The sequence below is a fragment of the Prunus mume genome, linkage group LG3 (assembly GCF_029339155.1).
Source record: "Prunus mume cultivar Tortuosa linkage group LG3, ASM2933915v1, whole genome shotgun sequence".
In the NCBI taxonomy this organism is placed as follows: domain Eukaryota; kingdom Viridiplantae; phylum Streptophyta; class Magnoliopsida; order Rosales; family Rosaceae; genus Prunus; species Prunus mume.
The window spans coordinates 14,135,083-14,155,191 of record NC_142700.1 but is presented as its reverse complement, the minus strand read 5'-3'; the positions used below and the strand labels follow the sequence as shown (position 1 = coordinate 14,155,191).

Below are 20,109 nucleotides of genomic sequence, written 5' to 3'. Positions count from 1 at the left end.
GTACAGGGAAAAAATAACACCACGTAATGCTATGATGTTTCAAAAAATTGTTCGAAGATTAGGAACTACAATGCGAAGGAAGTCATATATTATAGAAACAAAATTGGACAATTGTGCTAACATTTGAGAGAGTGATATTTGTCTTTTTAATTTTATAAGAGATTTTAAATTCAAATCTCGCATGGACTAAAACAAAATCTTCAAAATAATAAAACAATCTCCTATGACAACATATGTCAACTTATCTCGCGAACTAGATTATTACAATTGAACTTGACAACATCAAATCTCATATTCCACTTACTTTCTAAAACTACATAGGTTTAATGGCCTTCTTGCAAATGTTACATTTAAAAAGAATCAACAGGAGCTTCAATGAGAATTCAAATCTAAGATTTTTCCCATCCTATAAGGCCCAACCCGAAGCAGTAATTTTTTGTGACGTTTTGTATGGTGTTTACAGGTCGTGTACAATTTTGAAAGGTATAGCTAGAAGCTAAACTTGGGCTGGGCCAATAAAATGAGAAAAACCAGACTTGGGCCGGGCCAGAAAAATGATCTGATGATGGTTCCATCCAAAAGGCAAACCCACACTCAAAACGCACAACATAACCTACCCGCCCGCTCCTTCTCTCTCTAGTCAGTCATCACTATCCTTGTAAACCCTAAACCCTGACTTTATTGCTCTCATCTCATTTGCAGAAGCCTCCGCCCCGATAGCCCCCAACTCTCTCAGGTCAGTATTGCTCACCAAAATCCTAATTAGGGTTTTGCTTCCCAAGTATGTTTGCATATATTTGCAGCTAACTCTACTTGTAATGAAAATCAGATTTTTCAACAAAAAGTAATGGGGAAGAAGAGAAAGCACAGCGAGGCTGAGGCTGCGACTCGAGAAAAGAAGGAGGAGGAGGTCGCTCCAGAGAGGCCTAAGCGAACGCTTTCCGGTTGGAAGGAGAAGAAGGATGACCAAGCAAACCAAACTGAATCAACGACATTCTTTAGGAACAAAGAGAAGGTCTTGGTTACTTGTTCTCGTCGGATTAGCTACAGGTCGAAATCGAGTTCCATTTTTTCTCTGCTTCTAGCTCGTTGCTCAATTTATTCAAAACTAGAATGATTCGTTCATACTCATCGTGCAACTTGGTGAGAGTTGGGGAGGTCAGAGGGGTAGAGGTGTGGGGAGGTCACAGGTTTGGTTGAGAGAGGAAAGATGAGAGTAAAATACCAAATTTATTGAAAGTGGAACAAAAGAAGAAAGGGGGTAGTGTATAATGGATGCTATCTTTCTATCCATTATCAAATTTGGTTATAAATGGTTGGAGTGTACTGGACAGTTCATGAACTGCCAACAACAAAGAGGGTTTCTACAATAACCTTATAGATTTTCCCTGTGATGAATGATTATGCTAATAATTTTGGCTTATATTTGTATATATGTCTGTATCCATATGTGTATATGTAGATATGTTTGTATATGCTTATATGAATGATTATATATGTGTAGGTATCGACATTTGATGTTGAATGTGGTGGATTTATTGCCTCATTGTAAGAAGGACAATAAAGTTGAGTCTAAGTCAAGTAATGGCGCAACTCTTAACGAGCTGGTTGAGCTAAAGAGTTGCTCTTCCTGTATGTTTTTTGAGGTCAGTTTTCTCTTTATTTCTTTCTTACCTGGTTTAGCATTTGTTATTTGATATTATTTAATACTTTTGTCCTTTTTTAATTAATAAATGATAGTGTTAAGATTTTAGTCGGTGACACCATGTACATATGTACTGATAATTTTACCAGTGGTTAAGCAGTTGATACAACTCTATGTTTAGGACATTTTGGGTGTTTGAGATAGGGATAATAGCACATTGAGGTTGCTGGTTTTCTTTGGTTTTCTATGTGCTGATTTGTACTTTTGTTTGGGGACTCTCTGAATTACAGTGCAGGAAGGGGAAAGATCTTTATCTGTGGATGTCAAAATGTCCTAATGGACCATCTGTGAAATTCTTAGTGAATGCTGGTAATGTTGCTACTTTTTTTAATTTTGCATTAAGTTGATTATCAAGAAAGATTGGCTTATCTCATCCGTTGTTAAAAAATTTGGGAAGCATTGTGATCAACGCAAATTGTTTGATGATTTTCAGTGCACACAATGGAGGAATTGAAGCTTACTGGAAATCATCTAAAAGGGTCACGACCTATTCTGACTTTTTCATCCAATTTTGATAAAGATGCCCACTGGAAGCTTTTGAAGGAAATGATCACTCAGGCATGTCTATTTTGCTTCCTCCTTATGTAGCAATAAACATTATCCTGATTATGCCCTGCTTGGTTGCTTGTGATCTGTTTGCCTTGTTAATTTAGATATTGTTTGGAATTTGTCCTATATTATATCTTATTTTTTTCCTTTTAAACTTTATACTCAGATATTTGGCATTCCTAAGGAGCACAGGAAATCTAAGCCCTATCATGATCATGTCTTTGTTTTCTCTATCGTTGATGACCATATTTGGTTCCGAAACTATCAGGTACTGATTTTGTAGATTACAGTTTTTTGTTGAAGACTGTTGTGGTCTGACTTAATCTTATTATTGAATATTAGAATTGATTTTGGGTCCTTCATATTTTCTGCCCAAAATATATAAACTGTGGCAGCTTTAAACCCTTTCGAGTTTAAATGCCAGTGTTGCCCTTGTGCAGGCAGCATAGATGCTCATATGTGTTTTATGTATGACCTTTTATTTTTAGAACTTTTAACTTGCAACATAGTAGCATGACCTCTTCTCCGTGTTGGATGTATTATTAAGCAAGAATCCATGTATGAAGGTATCAAGAGTTGGTAGTTTGCTTTAGATTTCAGTCATTTGTCAAAATTTGTTTATCTGTCTCTTTGCAAGATCACTGCCTTTTAGTAGCCACCTCAACATAACAGTTCTGAAATTCTTAGTTACCAATTTGAGTTTGAAGAATTGACAGTAATGTATACATCACCAATAACCAGTGTTTACCACAATTTTTGTAACGTGTGATTAAGTGGATAGTAGGCATAAGAAGGGGGGATCAAGGAAATAATTTGATATTTTATCTGATAGTTGGGGACATTTTTATGGTTGATTGACCAATAAGCCCTATGAATTTAAAGTGGTACTATTGCCACCCCAAATTCTACCCGCCCACTTCAAACCAAATTTTGAAAAATACCATCTTACTCAACCAATCCGCCATCATTCCCATACTCCTAAATCCTATCTATCCCTAATATTTGTAGTTACTTTAAATGGATGTGGCCATGGGTTGAGTAACATGGTATTTTTCTTCTGGGGTCAGTCACTACCCTCCCTTGGGAGCCCAACTCTGGCCTCCAGTTTGAAGCCAGCCGCTGCTGGCCTCACTCACCCAAGGCACAGCCTTCATTGCTTTTTTGGATTTTTAAAAGTTGTCCATAGAGTAATTTTATGCTAGGATATAGTTGTGATAAATTTTTAAGAAAGGGTGGGAAGTGCATGATGAGGACTGCCGACCGTGTCAGTCTGAATTTCTTGTAAAACACTGATGATGCTTGTGTTAGTGGTTTTAACTAATTATACTCTGAGCTGATAAGGACTGCCGACAGTGTCACTCTGAATTTCTGCATGAAATTTTTTGATGGCACCCTAGTTCAGAGGTTGTAGCATATCAAAATTTGGTAGTGCAGATCCTGGAATAGAATAGGCTAATAAAAGAACACATTACTAACCATCCATACTCTACAGTAGCTAACAGAGTGGTAGTGTAGATTCTCAAATAACTGCAGAATTAAGATTTGCCTCATACCATATTGTGTAACATTTGCTTAATACAACATTATGTTTGTGTGTGCTCAGGTCACGTATATTTGTTAGTCGTTTTTTTTATTATAAATAAATTGCTTACACTACTTCTGCATACTTCTTGACCTTCCCCCCTTTAAATTGCAGATATCGGTTCCGCATAACGAATCAGATAAAATAGCTCGAGGGGGATTAGATAAAATGACCCTTGTTGAGGTTCGTGGTGATACTTTGCTCCGGTTCTTTATATTAGGGTATCTGTGATGACAATTTAACTCAAGAGAACTGGTTGTATATAGGTTGGACCACGATTTTGTTTGAATCCTATCAAGATATTTGGCGGCAGCTTTGGAGGACCGACATTATATGAGAATCCATTTTACATATCACCTAATCAGGTGAGATATCTTTATATAATTTTTTGTTTGCATCTGGAATTCTTGATTTTGTTATGTCTAATTATTTATGTCTGCATGGATGAGTAGCAATTAACGGTTAATTTTTAGGTTTTAGGGTTTAGGGTTGAGGTTCCTTGGGAACTCTCTCTCTCTCTCTCCATATGCAAATGTTTTACTCTTATACTGACGGAATATTTGTAATGCTATCAGATTCGAGCACTGGAGAAAAAGAAGAAGGCTGGGCATTATGTGAAGAAAGTCAAGGCAAAGACGAGGAGAAAAATGCATGAGCTTGACAACCCACTTGAGGCTGATGAGTTTTCTGAGATGTGGAAGGAATGAAAACTTTCAACTCCTGTTCTTCTCTTTGAAAAACAGAATTATGATTTACAAGTCATGTTGTATCCCATACACGGAAATGGCAGATTTTGGTTCTAACTGCCCATGCTCTTTCAAATATTAATTCTGTCCCAGCTGGATTATTAGCTTTTACATACGTATGCAAACATGGTTTTGCTGCATTTTCTAATCTTTTCACCCTACATGTTCAATTTTTTTTTTCTTCGCCAAACTTAGGAATGGGAGGGGGAAAAACTCACACACGGGTATCATGGGTGGGTTGAATGAACTTTGGATTACTAGTGAATCCAAGTAAAACTGTGCGCACAATAATTTCTTTGAGGGATAATGCAGATTCGGATGAATCACGAATCACGGGGGTATTTCTATCCTTACATTTTCAGTCTGAATATTTTAATTGACATTATTTTCGTGTTTTCATAATAAAAATCAAAGGGATAACATGCCAAAATATAACACACTCAACTTCTGAAGATCATACCAATATTTATATCTTTGTTCGCACATAGAAAATAAGCAAAAATACAACCAGAAAAAAGGGAAAAAGATCAAAGGACAAACGAAAAAGATTAGAAGCAAGTCATTTTCTCAGCCATGGTCACGGTGACAAAGCAAGGCACAATGACACTTGTCCCCCTAATGGGAGGCCCACTCAGTCCAGTTTCCTTCACTTCCGACCCGAGGAATGCTGTTGACCCTCGTATACTTATCTACATTGAAGGTGGCCCCACACATGGCCCCTTCACTGTCTATCCTTGGCATTGGCTTCATCTTGTTCATTGGATGCTCAAAGCTCATCAATCCTCCCTCACTATGAAACAAGCATCCTGCACAACAATCAATTAATCACAACCGTTGATTTTAATTAAAGCAACTTCTGCAATAATTAAAGCTTAAAACATAATTAATTAAGGTACCTTTTGGGAAGGGAGCAAATGATTTAGCACACCCCTCTTTTATGACCTCTAATTCATCAGAAATTACAACAGATCCATCAGCTGCAATACCCCAGTAAAGCTGCACTCCACCATCAGAACCCTACAATCACAAAACATTAAATTCATGAATTTCATCCAAGTTAAAATGATCCATAAACTTTTGGGTCCAACTTGTTAAAAACATTTGCTCTGCACAAGAAACTAAGAACACCTACCAGTGCAGCAAAGACATTTCCACCCTTGCTGTCATAAACAACAAAAGCAAAGCTTCCATCAAGATCCTTCACAACCTGATCAGCTGGGTAGGGACCCCTGTCACGAAGGGTCCTATAAGCTTCAATCACAAACATGGCCTCGTTGGTACACTTTGTTAGACCATATTGCTTATTTAGCAAAGACAGATTGTTCAAGCTCCCCAAGAACAGACAGTATATATCATCAAAACCACAGAACAACCTGAAAATTGATCAAACCACCCACACAAAACAATAAATATATATTATACAATAGTATGGAAATTTAAATTAAGATCAATTAAATTTGAAGTTTTTAATGTGAATATAAGCAATAATCTAAACTACAAACGGTTCTTCCACACACTACTAAAGGTTCAAACTTTAAATCATTAATCTGCAAGTCAAGGCCATTTTTCATTGGGCAACATAAATTTGAAAATTATGGATGAAGAATTAGTACCTCTGGTGTTGGGAGTAAAAGGGTTGGTCTGGCTTGACATAAGCAAGCACTGCAGCACGGCCAAAGCCCATGGAGAAGGAGTTGTGAGGATGGTGGTTGAGGAACTCTGTGAGAGTCTCTTCTGGGAGCTTAGGCTTCTTGCTTCCATTCTGAGAAGAAGGACTGTTTAGCTCCTCTGGTGGGTGAGCACAAGCCTTGTGGAAAATAGCCAACATTTTGATGAAAAAAAAGAAAACTATGCTATGCAGATCAATCAGCCAATTTCTTTGCTTGTATACACTTTCTTTTTTCCTTTGTTCCTTTTTTAGGGCAAGGAAGGAGATTATAAATGGGGGGTTTTTGTGTATTTATAAGGTCACCTTCTTTTGGTAAAAGTAAAGCAACTTAGGAGTATTATATAGATGTGGTGACGTGGATCTTAGTGGTGTCTCGATGGATAAGCTTCTCGAACTTCAAGATATTCTTATCCTTTTGTCTTATTTCGACTCAAGAGTTTCTTGCACAGTAACCCAAAATAAAGATAGAAGCTGTTTTGGTTGCCGACCCTCTTGCTTGCAAATACTGTGGGAGCAGTAGCTTGCTTGACTTGACTTGTAGTTGTTGAAATTGAAGTTCTTTTGGACCATGCTATGGCAAATTTAATAATTTTTTGGATAATTCTGTTCATCTTTTGTTTTATAATGAGGGATGGAGTTGCGTGAGATATTGGTTATTTGACAAGGGAGGACAAAGAAAGAAATGGAAAAGTTAATTGGAATGGCATCATCATAAGAAAAAGACAAGAGGCTAACTAGGTTAGCTGTCCATTTTCGATTTTGTTGTGCGAAGAAGGAGAAGCTCACTACTCTGTTCAACTGACCGAACTCACATTTGTATTACTTTTTATAATTAAAAACTTAAAACAATAATAAAATTATACTTTAATCCAAATGTTTTGTTCCATCAATCTTGAGTTTCAAGGCCTAACATCCCTAATTTCTTTAAAAGCATGTTTAGAACAAACTCATATTTACAATAAAAGTGCTTGAACAAATTTAGAAGGAAACAATCAAAGCAAGTGTGGAATTAGCTGGCTTTTTTGTTTTTTTAGTAAAAAGTTAACCATTATTATATTTATAAACACGTGTCAAGTATTAAGAAGAGTGATGAACACACACCTTGAGTTAAGGTGACGAACAAAAATATTTTTTATTCTTATCAATCAGTTTATATATATATATATATATTTATTGTCTTGATATGTCAGATAGGAGATTTTGATGTTAATTAAAAAAAGAAATTGAGATATGGTTTGGTATGGTATGGTGGGCTCGTTTAGGCTTATCCAAAGCAGCTAACAGTGACAGGGATAAGAGTCAGCTAGCTCACCTGCTGCAATACCCCATTCACCTGGGGCCCAATGTAGTTTTTGAGTGCTTTGTGGGTTCTGGGATTTGTTACTTTTTAAGCTTTTGAGATTGGTTCTTGGAGCAGATGCTCAAACCCACACTCAAAAAGAGAGAGAGAGATAGAGAGAGAGAAAACCAAAATCACATTCGGTGCATGACCCACCTCATGATTCATTATGCCATGACAGACCAACCATCTCATGCTCAATACTTTTCAACCCGTTCCCAGTTTTATTGCCTACCATATTTACTTATTAGGAATAGACATTAAAATGATTTCAATTCTTGACTACTCATTCCTTGATTAATTAAATATCCTCAAAATTAGAAATGAAATTAATTAAAAGAATAGTTGATCTAATTTTTATTCTTTTTATTCTTAAGTTCCTCATCAATTCATGATTTCTCTCATTTTTATTAAGTAAACCTGTCATAAATCTTGAGTAATTTTTTTTTGTTAAATTATAGAAACATACAAGAGATATTATCCAATTGAAACTTACCCCTATAAAAAAACATTATCCATTATAAATGAAATTAACACTTGTGGAGCCACCCCTAAACTGATGGGCTATAGCCTCTGGTTTGGTGATTTCTATATTGTAAAAATTGAATCTCATGCGTTAAGCGTTATCTATTTGCATTCGAGTTCAAATTCCTCTCCCGTAGTTTAGTTTATATTAAATTAAAATAGAATATCACTTCTATAAAAATATATATATATATATATTAATAAGATGCATGACTTATAGAAGAACTCGTACCCGAGTTGGATTGGATAATTAAAATAATTACTGGATTAGTTTAGTAATGAAGTATATGGACAAGGTAACAGGTTTTGCTTGGTACAATCACCTATCGAACTTGTGTCGCTTAATGAAGTTTAATCTCTCTAAACTCTTTCCAGTTCAAGCTTTCATTTCTCGTATAAGAATTTTCTTGATTTGTATTCTAAAAAAGTCATCATGCACTCATTGGTGGACCTATTAAAGCGCAAGTAAGTGTAGCTGCACCTCTCCTTCCCCGGAAAATTATCTTTAGGCAATGCATATTGCTCCTCTATTGAGGTTTCATGGTGCGCTCTAGGTGTTTGATGAATTGCCTTAACCAACAGCACGCAGTGCCTTTTTAAAACAAAAAACAAAAACAAAAATATCCTGGCCAAAATGACATCGTTTTGGACCAATGTTAAAAATAAGGACAAACTACAGTAAACCCCCTAACCTATAGGGTCATTTACGAGTTCATACTCGATTTTTGGAACATTTATGGGTACATACACAACGTCGCAAAAAATTACAGATCGCCCCCTCCATTAGCAATTTCGTCATGAAATCCGTTATGTGCATACGTGGCGTCTAACTGGACAATTTTTTAAGGGCATTTTTGGCAGATCAGGTCCTTGATTTTCGCGCCAACACGTGGTTTAGTTTAATTCAAAAAAGAAAAACGGAAAACCCCCAAATCGTGTTCCATATCTAAGCCCCCACTCAGACCTAGCCCCCAAAATCCATAGAAGTGGATGCCCAGGTTCCAATTCGAAGATGCGAAGTGGGCCAGCCCATTTGTTACTGCGGCAATCAATGTCGTTTAACGACGTCATGGGTGACAACAATCCTGGGAGAAGATTTTGGGGCTGCGCCGATTATGGAGTCAGAAGAGGTTGTGCATTCTTTGAATGATATGATCCATAAGTATGTGAAAGGTCCAAGATTGTGATATCTGGACTATTGAAACGATTGCGTAAGGAAGAAGACGAAAACCGAAAATTGAAAAAAAAGGTTGGAGTTGCCTTGAAAGCACAAAGATTTCTACGAGCAAGTGTTCTGGGTTCTTGGATTTTTTTGATTGTGTTGTTGAGAATGCTAGTAGTGGAATGGAGAGACTCTGGATCTTCCAAGAATGTGAAATTAGCACTTACATTTTAGGGTCTATATCATAGAAGAGTTGGATGATGTATTTTGTGGCCATTTGTGGGACATTCTAGAAAATCAAAGTGCTTTGTGTATGAAAGGTCTGTTTCATGTAATTTCCCATGTGAAGTTGTATGAAAGATGTTTATGTATGAACAATTGTGAGGCAAATTGGAAATGCAGAATGTTTATGTATGCACAAATGTTAGGGAATTTCCAATTGAACAATTGCTTGAAGGCAAATTCCATTATATTTTGAGTTCAAAACACATGCATACATTTCCAACATTTGCATCTCAATTTTACAAAATGAACATGAGCACCTAATCTGGAATACAATAAAACAGCTACCAAAACCAGAAGTCGATCCTCACTTGGAGTTCAAAATACCAGAAAGTAAACTTCAAAAGGCCACATCACAAAACCAGACATAATACTAGTTCAAAATCAAATGGAATTTGCATAAACTAAGAACTAAGAACTAAGAGACTATTTTCTCTGTCTCTTGGATGCTCTTAATCCTATTCCAGCAGTTTCAGCTGCATTTGGCTGGGAAGCATTTAGTGCAGCCTTCTTTGCAGCAGCAGCAGCCTTTGCCCTTACATATGCATTCTTTCTCCTAACTCTTGCAGCTGCTTTTGCTTCATCCTACAGACAAAATACACTCTCAGCTTCAAACAATAAAACAATGAAATTGCTTTTCCATTTTAAGGAAGAAACAACATAATATTTCATCAACACAACCTAGCAATAAAAATAGGCACTCACAGCAGCAACTGCAGGGTCTTGGTTAGATATCTTTCTTGGTCTTCCTTTACCCCTTGAAAGGGGTTTTTCCTTTTGAGGTAGATTCCGATGGTGGGTGGTTTTGTTATGGCCAGTTGAGCCACAAATACTACACCTCATTTGCATTCCTTGTCTTCCCAACTATTTTTTCCCACTCTTATCTATTCTCTCTTCAGCTCTTTTTATCCTCACCTTTCTAGGTCTTCCAGGTTGTCTAGTGTAGGCTGGGGGCTTTATTGCTGGCTGGTTGGTCTTCTCCCATAGCTGTGATTCATTAATTGACATAATGAGATTGTTATAGAATGCCATGTAACTGTCCTTGTTGTAGTATGAATGCACATAATCCTCCACAGCTTTACCTCCTTTGTAATGTATGGCAACAATTCCATGAGCACAAGGAATGCCTGACAAGTCCCACTTTCTGCAAGAAAAAGTGTGATTATCCAAATCCACCACATATTGGTGATCTCTTCCTGCATCCACTTGATATTTAGGACCACCAGACCACTACACAGTACAATTACATGCTTCTAGCTTTTTCTGTTGCACATGGTCAAAAATGTTCTTGCATATTTGATGAGGCCAACTGCTCATCTTGTCCCTCTTCCACTAGATCCTTCTCATCAACAAGTACCTGATCATCTCTAGCATTGTGATAATTGGCTTGTCCCTTGCTGTCTTGGTACTATTGTTGAAGCTTTCACACAAGTTATTTTGCAATATATCACACTTAATATGTGTTCTGAAATTAGACTTACTCCATTGTGTTGGTGGCTTCTCAGCAAGCCACTCCCATGCATTGCTATCTAAGGTCTTCATTACTTCCATTTGATAGTTAAAACAAGGCACATTAGTAGCTCTAGCACATGTCCATAACTCATCCCTCAATACTTTACCTTTATACGTTTTGTTGAAGTTATCCCAAAGGTGTCTCACACAGAATCTTGTCTCAGCATTAGGCACAATGTCTTCAAAGGCACCAGACATTCTTTTTTGCTTGTCAGATATAAAGGCCCATCCATAGGAATTAACAATGTCCACATCCTTGGCCAACAGATCAATGAACCATGTCCATGACTCCCTTGTTTCCATCTCAACCACAGCATATGCTAGGACCCAAGTCTCGTTATTGGGATCAATCCCAACTACTGTAAGCAACTGTCCACCATAAACCCCGTTTAGATGGCAGACATCTAACCCAATAAAAGACCTATAGTTCATCTTAAACCCTTTCTTTAATGGTTCTAAACAAATGTGCAAACGCTTGAAAACAGCTTCACCATCAACAAACTCACACTGCATCTTTGTTGTGGAGCCAGGGTTTTTGTCTTCCAGCTCATGGTAATAATCCCAGATCATGGCATATTGCTCAGCAACTGATCCTTCAATCATTCGAAGTGCGTTTGCCTTTTCCTTGTAAGCTTTCATCCTAGATATATCTACTTTAAACTCAGAAGATGCTGCATTCACTATAGACTGTGGAGGCATTGTGGGATTTGACTGAATCCTAGGCAGGAACTTCTCTGTCAACCATTTACTTGAGGCTTGTGTGTTTTGAAATACTCTGACACAATTGTGATTGGGATTATAGTATTTCACCACCAAGCTTCGATCTGTAGGGTTTTTCCAAGCCACATAAATCTGCCATGGACAGCTCACTGCTTTACAAACGCCTTGACTTATACTTTTCATTCTGGTGAAAGTGACATCTTTCCCACTCAACAAGCAATATTCACGAACAGCTTTTCTGAAAACCTTGCAGTCACTGAATATCATTCCAGTATCAAAAATAGGATTTTGCTTGTCTGTTTCATGGTTGTAGTGTTTGAATTTTTTCCCCTTTGCAACTGTTTCATCATTTTCATATGAATGAACACTTTTTAACTCATCCTCCACTACTTGATCCCCCTATTCTAATCTGGTGTCTCTAAGATCTGTGTGGTGAAAATCCGTAGTTCGAGAAGGATGCTCCCTATTTTGACCATTCTGTGAAGGTTGGTCTTCATTTTGACCAGTCTGTGAAGGGTGGTCCCCACTTGGGCCAGATTATGAAGAGTGGTCCCCACTTGGACCAGCATGTAAAGGTTGGTCCCCACTTGGACCTTCACCCTCATTAACAACACCACCCTCATTTATCTCTTCATCTTCAAGAGGCTAAAAAGTATCTTCAACTGGGGAATGGTCTGCAATCCACTGTTGCAAAAATATGGTTTCCTCTGCTATCTCTTCAATGTTCCCCCCCATACTCACTGTCAACAAAAGTAGATGCATCTGATAAGGATGCATCATTATCTTCCCCATCTGTTGCAATTGCCATTGCCACACCTTTACCCTTTGAAGACCTTGTAGCCTTTGTAGCCATTTGAAGACCTTGTAGCCTTTGTAGCTCTTGCCTTCTTTGGTGCCTCAGGTTCAGCCACATCTTTACCCTTTGAAGACGCCCTTACACTCTTTGGTGGCTCAGGGTCAGCCACTTCCTTATCCATACTACACCTTGCAGCCTCTCCCTTCTTTGCTGCCTCAGCCACTGTTTTACCCTTTGCATTCTTTGGTGCCTCAGGTTCTGAAAAATCCCCAACATCCTCCACTGGTTCTTGCTCCACTATCTTCAGTGTTTTACCCTTTGCAGCAGCCTTTGCCCTTACATAAGGAACAAGAGGAATAGAATCAGCACATCCTATATCCTCAATCACGACTGACCTCTGTTTTTGGACCCTAGAACCTTCCACCCTTTGCAGTTCCATCTCTTTGTGTTTGTTTAAAAAGGTATAAGGGTCATCAGCCAACTGTGTCAAAAATATATCTATCTCCCTTACTCCTGGCACACATTCACACATTCACACATTTTCAGAACATCTTCATCAGACATAAGCTTCTCTACAGAAGCAGAGTTGGGAAGCTCATAGTGATATAACATTATACCATCATAGCCTAACTCCTTAACCATCAGACCAATTTCAAACATAGACATTTGGTCCTTATCACAAAAATCAATGAAATCCAGAGTCCCATTTACATATAGGTTGTCACATAAAGAACCCCCATGGTTCATTCGAATAGTAAACTTATCATCTTCACCTACAATGCCACATAACAGTCAAACCTATCAATACACAATTGTTCAATATTTAACTGGTGACTAAACAAGGACATAAACAAATGCAGAGGTTTTGGACCACTAAGTACTATCTCTAATCAAAAGCAGTTTGGTTTGAAAAGAAAAAGTGCTTTTTTTTTTATGCCTTTTCAACAACACAACTACGTTTACTATCAACCATGAACCACAAATATCACTATCAAGCACACTTCAAAGCAACTGAAAGGTTCAGACAAAATCAAACTGCACGCATCTTAAACCTTTGCGAGGAAACCAAAAAGCAAGAAAATTTAAAATTGCCTTCAACTTACAGTAACGAGGAGCACGACAACCACGAGGACGAATACCCCAGGGCATCTCGAATTACATCAACCCAGCCTTCTTTGCGCTTTCGATCGATGCAAAATAGGGATTAGGTTTCAATTTGTGCAATCGGTTTCGATTTGTGGGGGAAATCGATTTCGGTGATAGAAGTTAGGGACGATGAGCTTCGGAGCGATTGGGTTTTTTTTGAATTACGTTATGCCACGTGTTGTTTTGGGCGCGAAACCCAGGGACGTGAGATGCGAAAATGCCCTTAATAGATTTCTGAATTACTGAAGGCGGACTCACGTAGACACATAACGGATTTCATGACGGAATCGCTAACGGAGAGGGCGATCTGTAATTTTTTGCGACGTTGTGTATGTACCCATAAATGTTCCCAAAATCGGGTATGAACTCGTAAATGACCCTATAGATTAGGGGGTTTACTGTAGTTTGTCCTTAAAAGAAAAAAAAAAGATTGTGGGCTTTAACGGGCTCTGATGTATGGGCTGCTTAAAAAATGATAAAGGGCTATAAAACAAAAGGGCTTTTAACAAGCTTTCTTTTTCTTCTTTTTAAATTAATTGTTTGGCTTAAATTAATTGTTGGGTGAAGATAGTTTCTAATCTGGCAATTCAACTGCTTTTCTTAAACGCATACACACTTTTTCTTTTCTTTCCTCAACAAATTATTTTTATAATGAAAGAACATGACTTAATTAGCACATCCTTTTCTTTTAATAATAGAAAGAAAGAAAATATAACTTATACAGAGGAGGAAGAAGAAGCACATGTGCTTTCCCTCTTTTTATTTTATTTTATTTTATTTTAATAATAAAGCTTTTAGTCTTTCAAAATTGCACATTCGCTAAAAAAAATTCGGAATCCGCCAGTATGCACTCCTTCTAATAGAATTTTTCCTTTATGTTGTTATAACATATGAGTGCAGGATAAATATTTTTAGGAAGCTAATAACAGTTCGGTTCGCAAGTAGCTTGTAGTTCAAATTATGAAGAGTATTTACCCCCGGTTCGATTTGGGTCTTTAAGTGAGGGATCAACAACTTTCCATGTTTGATAAGGTTTAACACAATATACAATCACATAAGATTTTTTTTAATTTTTTTTTGGGTGAATGAGAAGTGAATTTAAGTCAGCCCACAAAGATGCCCCAAGTTAGGCCTTCTTCTTAGTTGAGGCCAGGGCCACAGGCTGAAAGCTACACGAAAGCCACCATACTAAATTTAGGCCCAAGGTAATGGTTCTCAGTTGGTGTTTTGCACGGCAATCACCTAATGGGGAGTTTGGGCTTATATTTTGTTTGAACCACAACACAACCCCGCATATTTGAAATTGAAAGCTTCAAATATCGACATGTTTGGATCCATCGTTATAAATGTTTGCCTCAGGTAGGCTCTTTGTCTCAAATAGGATCTTCAGCAGCCTAGCTAAGTTCACTTATAAGTCATGATTTACTAAATCTGACTCAAATTCACCCAAAGCACCACTCCTACAATATATTTACTATCTATGAAAAGCTCATATAAATAAACCAACATGTCTACACGGTAACGTTTTGACGCGATATATCAGATACACCAAATAATTTCTCATATCGTATTCTCGAATTATATTCATTGAGATTCATTGATACATTAGTTTTTATTTTATTTTTGAATAGAAAAATTCCTCAAGCTCAAATTATCCAAATTTAATAGATCATCTTTGTAAATTTAAAAATAAAAACATCTGTTGCAATTGCTTATCTATATACACTCAATGCCCTATTAATTTCGGACAAAAGTTGCAACCAGCTCCACCTCTTAGGCTCTTATGAACAAGTTGATCAACACATCAACCTAGCCGACTATAACCTGATTTCTGACTAGACTGTTATGTTGGCTTCTGCTCAACTGTAAGCTATAGCTCATGCTTCATAATCTGTCATCATAACCTGCCTTGCTTTGCTGCTGCAACTCTTCTGCTACATATGTATATGTATATATATGTCACTTAATTTGTTCTCCTACCAATTCTTGCTGCTCTTTATATATTACATATATATTTGCTGTGTTTGCCCATATCAATATTCAATACCATGTTGATCGGTTTTCAACAGTTCAACTTGATTACCAAATTAGCTAAAGGGGCGTAGCCCCTAATACAAGAAACTAATTAAGACATGGAAAACAACAAAGCTAGTCGATCGAGGAAGATGTCAATTGGAATTTCGCCTCTCATTCCTGTCCGTTGCTTGCAATTATTGTATGTGTTTGGAAAAAGCATCTAAATGTCACCTTCAACTCATTTATATCTCACCTACGTATTCTCCTCACTATAGGGAAAAGTACTTGAATACTAGTCCTGTGGTGGAAAAATATTTCTCTACATATCCGTTGTCGCTGCAGCTTTCTTTTTATTTCTCTCTTCATTAATTCTAATCAATATACGTAAAGAGAGAGATGAGAAAAGAGAGCAGTGACACCGAGAGAACAAGAGTTAATCTGAGTATTTATTCTCTGTTTTATAATTGAAACCTATTTCTCGTTTTATTAATGTAGACTCTAGACACGTATAATTACTCGCAAATCATATCTTCTAGATGTGAAACAAAGAAATATCTTCTTTAGCTTTATGCGCAAAAGATACAGATATATATAGCTGTGACATCTCCAAATAAAGACAGCCATGCAAAAAACATAGCCGAAATATTTGAACGGAACCATATCATCAACTTGCCTTGTTCCCACACAACAATAATATGATTATTCATGACCATATGAATTTCGTACAACAATGTAAGACGGCGGCCGTACCTTGTTCCTAGTTTTATATTATCATTCATCCAATTTATGTTTTTTTAATGATTTAATTTTGTGGTCAATATCGTTCATGATTATTCAGCCATGTGATTGTGAAGGAGTGGGGGGGCTGACAAATAGATAAGCCACCCCTCATTTCATCTGTCGTTTTATCCAAAATTACAGTCTGCCAACCACTTGCTGATGCCTGCCAGTTAATGAAATGAGAGCCAGTTTTTTCTTTTCCTTGTTTTTTTTCTTATTTTAATTTCTTATTTTAATTTTTTTTTTTCTTGTGTACTTATCTGTCACGTGTAATAGGTACGGATTGATGACAGGTCATATCAACAACACTATTCTAAATGTTAGGCAAGCATACCCCACAGTCATGTGCATGATGTAAGAACTTTTGGAATCTTTCATTTGGATCTTTGTCGAACTCGTACCTAAATTTACTATTTTTCAATCAAATGCGAGCAGTGGCGGGTCAGTATTTTTTCAAGAAAGAGATAATATTTAAACAATACTAATGTCATTCATAATTCATGAAGAAAAAATTATAAACAAAACATCGAAGCCTCTTTCAGGCATTTAGTCGAACGCATAAGCATCAAACCATTAAAGAGTAAGCTTTTTGAGATATCAATTGTTTTGACAAGAAAAATTTATAAATCTACTAATTAATATTGGAGCATAATAATTAGTTTAATATAATCAAATATAAATACTAATTGTCATTTAAGCACAATAATCAATCTCAAAATATAAAATACTCAATTAGCCATACGACTGATAAAGAGGAGGGGGGAAAATAAAAGTGAGAAATAAGCCGTAAAAGCCACAAGAAATATTAACTTATAATGACTTATCTTCAAGACTAATCCAGGAACACTTTTCCACTGAAGAAAGCTTTGAGAGATTTGGGAAGTGATTTTGGGGTTGTGGGCTCTCTATCAAGTATAAGATAGAAGGGAATCCTAATCCACACAGCACATGGTTATCATGGATAATAAAAAGGCTTTTTGAGCTGAGGGATAATAAAAAGGTTAAAGTAGTAAATTGCTCAAAGTTAGAATTGCTTCAAAACTCCCCGTTTCATTGAAAAGGAAAGGAAACAAAAGTTTTACGAAGACAGCATCGTTTGCGTTGCAAACAAATGAACCCAAGTCATCTTCCTCGTTTTGAAAAGCCTAGCAACACACCTCAGAGGCAGAACCTTGGCACCACAAGAAGGGCGTACTCCTGCCTCTCCACAGAATTTTCTGGCAAGGGGAGGTGCAATTGCACCTCCTTGTGCCTATGTGGGTGAGCCACTGAATGCAAGGGTTGGTTGTTTCTAGTTTCCAAAATCAAGAGTTGTCCTTTTTGAAATTGTTGATGTCCAAAACTGGTCATAACATAAATAGATGTAAAGTGGTGGATGATGTCCAAAATCCAGAGTGGCTGATCTTGCTTAGTTAGTTGCTCGATTAATTACAGCACCAACATAAATTATTTTGTTTTCTACTTTAAGATTATTTTTGGTTTATTTCTTTTTATTAAATTTTTTTTTTGTCCAAATAAACGTGGATTAGATTAGTTGACAACGGCCATGTAGGTTTTCGTGAATAGTGAAGATTAATGGTACTAGTGGAGATGAACCAATTTTCTAGTCCGTTCGCAAATAAAATGAAGTATGTTAGTCGGCACGTATTAGGTTTAAATCATGGGATCTGATTTTCTAATTGAAAGATGACATTAACGTTAACATGGCATGTTCCTCAAATTGGGATCTTTATTTGATGTTTTGGTCAAAACAAGTGGGCCGTTGTCTGTTTCTTCATAATGAATCAAAGTACCAAGTACAATGTACATAATCAAAATTTTAAAATCAAGATTAAGAAAGGCAAACAAGATGACAAAACGTAATTTTCATCCATTTGAAAACTTTGATCGCTGCAAGTGATTATCAACCAACAACCGTGCAAATAATACATATGCTTGGAAACATGATGACTTGGCTTTTGATTATTTTTCATTTCCAACTTAAGATTGATTAAACTTAGTTAAATATTCTTCAAGAGTGTGAATATGATCTGTCACCATACAAGGCCGTACTAATTTAAATGAGAAAACAAAAAATTCCTATAAAAGGTATCTACAATTGTGGCCTTTGGTTCATGTGAAGTGATAAGCTGTATGCATGTTCTCTTTATCTTATTCGATAAATATACGTCCTTAATGTAGTACTTTGAAAATGACAACCAAATTAACGATATATGCTGGATATGCTAGATTTTTTTTTTTTTATATGAGCGATATTCTATCTAATTTAATCTAAATTACAGAGAGGAGAGGTTTCAACTCAGACAGAATGAAGAAGCGCGTCTATTACTACGCCATATCTGTATTTACTAGAGTTAATTTTTCATTAAAGATAAAGAAGTAAAAAACATATAACTACAACCTAAAACCCCTGGAGCAACCTAGATTTTAAGATGGACGACCTTTTATTTTATTTTATGGTATTTTGTGTAAACCACCATACTCTACGCTTGGATTTTTCGAGTGGGTCTTTTAACAAAAAGAAGCATGTTGCAGGTTCATTTTTAATATAGATTGGCTAGCCAACTTGTTGGCACCAACAAAAATAAATAAATGTATATAAAATAAACTGTTTCAGATCTTAGCATAGTATATTCTCAACTTGACAAACTTGACAAACTTGACAAGACGTAACAGTCATTAGATGCTTCGATGCACATAAATAATGTATGTTTTTTTGTGTTGCCAAATAATAATGTATGTTTGACTCATATATTATAACAATTAATATTTATAAGTGCGAATATTAATTTGGAACAGTAGAAAATTTACAAGTGATAGGCCTAATATTGCATGTGAACATCTTCCTAATCAAAAGACTTGTACGTGGTGATATGCTATCAATTTTATCATTTCTCGTTAGCAGGAAAAAAAAAAACTAAATATATTAATTTTTAAGCTATTATATTGTAGGATTTTTAGCCGTTTTATCTCCTGAACTATTATGCTTTTCGAATTTACTCCTCTTGATTATTTTGTCTGCCGATTTAGTACTTGAATTCAATTAAAATAGCCACCTTCCATTAGATTTTTGGAGATTTCATCCTTGTTTCTATCTAAATAGGCATGTGAGGGGCACATGCTTCGTTTGTTGAGGACATTATAGTCATTCCAAGTGAGCAGCCTCCTTTTTGTCATTTTTCCCAAATCGCGTTAGGGTTGGCCTCCATAGATGTTCAATGGTGTGGGATGGCCTCCATAGAAGTTTCTAGGCGATGGTTGCACACGGATTGCTTGGTCAACCATCCCCCTTCCTTTCTTGCTTTTATTATTTCTTGTGATGGATTGCCTTGCTGCTTTCGGGTTGGTATTTGGTGTGGCTCTGTTTTTGTTTTCTGCCTCCTTGCTTTTGGGTTGGCGTTTGTGTGTCCTCTTTCTTTTGGATCTTTCGAATGAAGTTTTGTTCAACCAAAAAGGTGAGCATGAAGGCGTGGGGTGAAAAGGACCACAACTGGGTTGGCCATCATGTTGGTTATTCCAAGCGTTTCACCCATGTCTCTGAACCTGATGAAGTTGCAGGAGGTCAGAGGTCTTGAACATG

At 36.7% G+C, this 20,109-nt stretch overlaps 3 protein-coding genes and 1 long non-coding RNA gene across 4 annotated transcripts; 1 reads left to right on the top strand and 3 right to left on the bottom strand.

The window, feature by feature from the left end:
• The first annotated feature begins 597 nt into the window (after window positions 1-597).
• LOC103326233 (Ribosomal RNA processing Brix domain protein) lies at window positions 598-4,730 on the top strand. The gene is made up of 9 exons (XM_008228440.2): window positions 598-736; window positions 830-1,050; window positions 1,505-1,646; window positions 1,936-2,014; window positions 2,139-2,263; window positions 2,421-2,522; window positions 3,951-4,019; window positions 4,103-4,201; window positions 4,412-4,730. Exons 2-9 carry the CDS (start codon window positions 848-850, stop codon window positions 4,541-4,543), a joined length of 951 nt encoding a protein of 316 aa, XP_008226662.2. The 5' UTR covers window positions 598-736; window positions 830-847; the 3' UTR covers window positions 4,544-4,730.
• A 284-nt stretch (window positions 4,731-5,014) lies between these two features.
• LOC103326232 (stem-specific protein TSJT1-like) lies at window positions 5,015-6,717 on the bottom strand. The gene is made up of 4 exons (XM_008228439.2): window positions 6,196-6,717; window positions 5,715-5,955; window positions 5,479-5,599; window positions 5,015-5,388 (listed from the first exon to the last, which is right to left on the bottom strand). The coding sequence occupies exons 1-4, from the start codon at window positions 6,408-6,410 to the stop codon at window positions 5,198-5,200; spliced, it is 768 nt and encodes a 255-aa protein (XP_008226661.2). The 5' UTR covers window positions 6,411-6,717; the 3' UTR covers window positions 5,015-5,197.
• Window positions 6,718-9,709: 2,992 nt separating this feature from the next.
• On the bottom strand, window positions 9,710-10,693 carry LOC107881560 (uncharacterized). The gene is made up of 2 exons (XR_016125496.1): window positions 10,265-10,693; window positions 9,710-10,144 (listed from the first exon to the last, which is right to left on the bottom strand). It is a non-coding gene; the product is annotated as an uncharacterized LOC107881560 (long non-coding RNA).
• Window positions 10,694-10,891: 198 nt separating this feature from the next.
• Window positions 10,892-12,599, bottom strand: LOC148918808 (uncharacterized). The gene is made up of 2 exons (XM_089048713.1): window positions 12,533-12,599; window positions 10,892-12,129 (listed from the first exon to the last, which is right to left on the bottom strand). Exons 1-2 carry the CDS (start codon window positions 12,597-12,599, stop codon window positions 10,892-10,894), a joined length of 1,305 nt encoding a protein of 434 aa, XP_088904839.1.
• Between the last annotated feature and the right edge of the window lie 7,510 nt (window positions 12,600-20,109).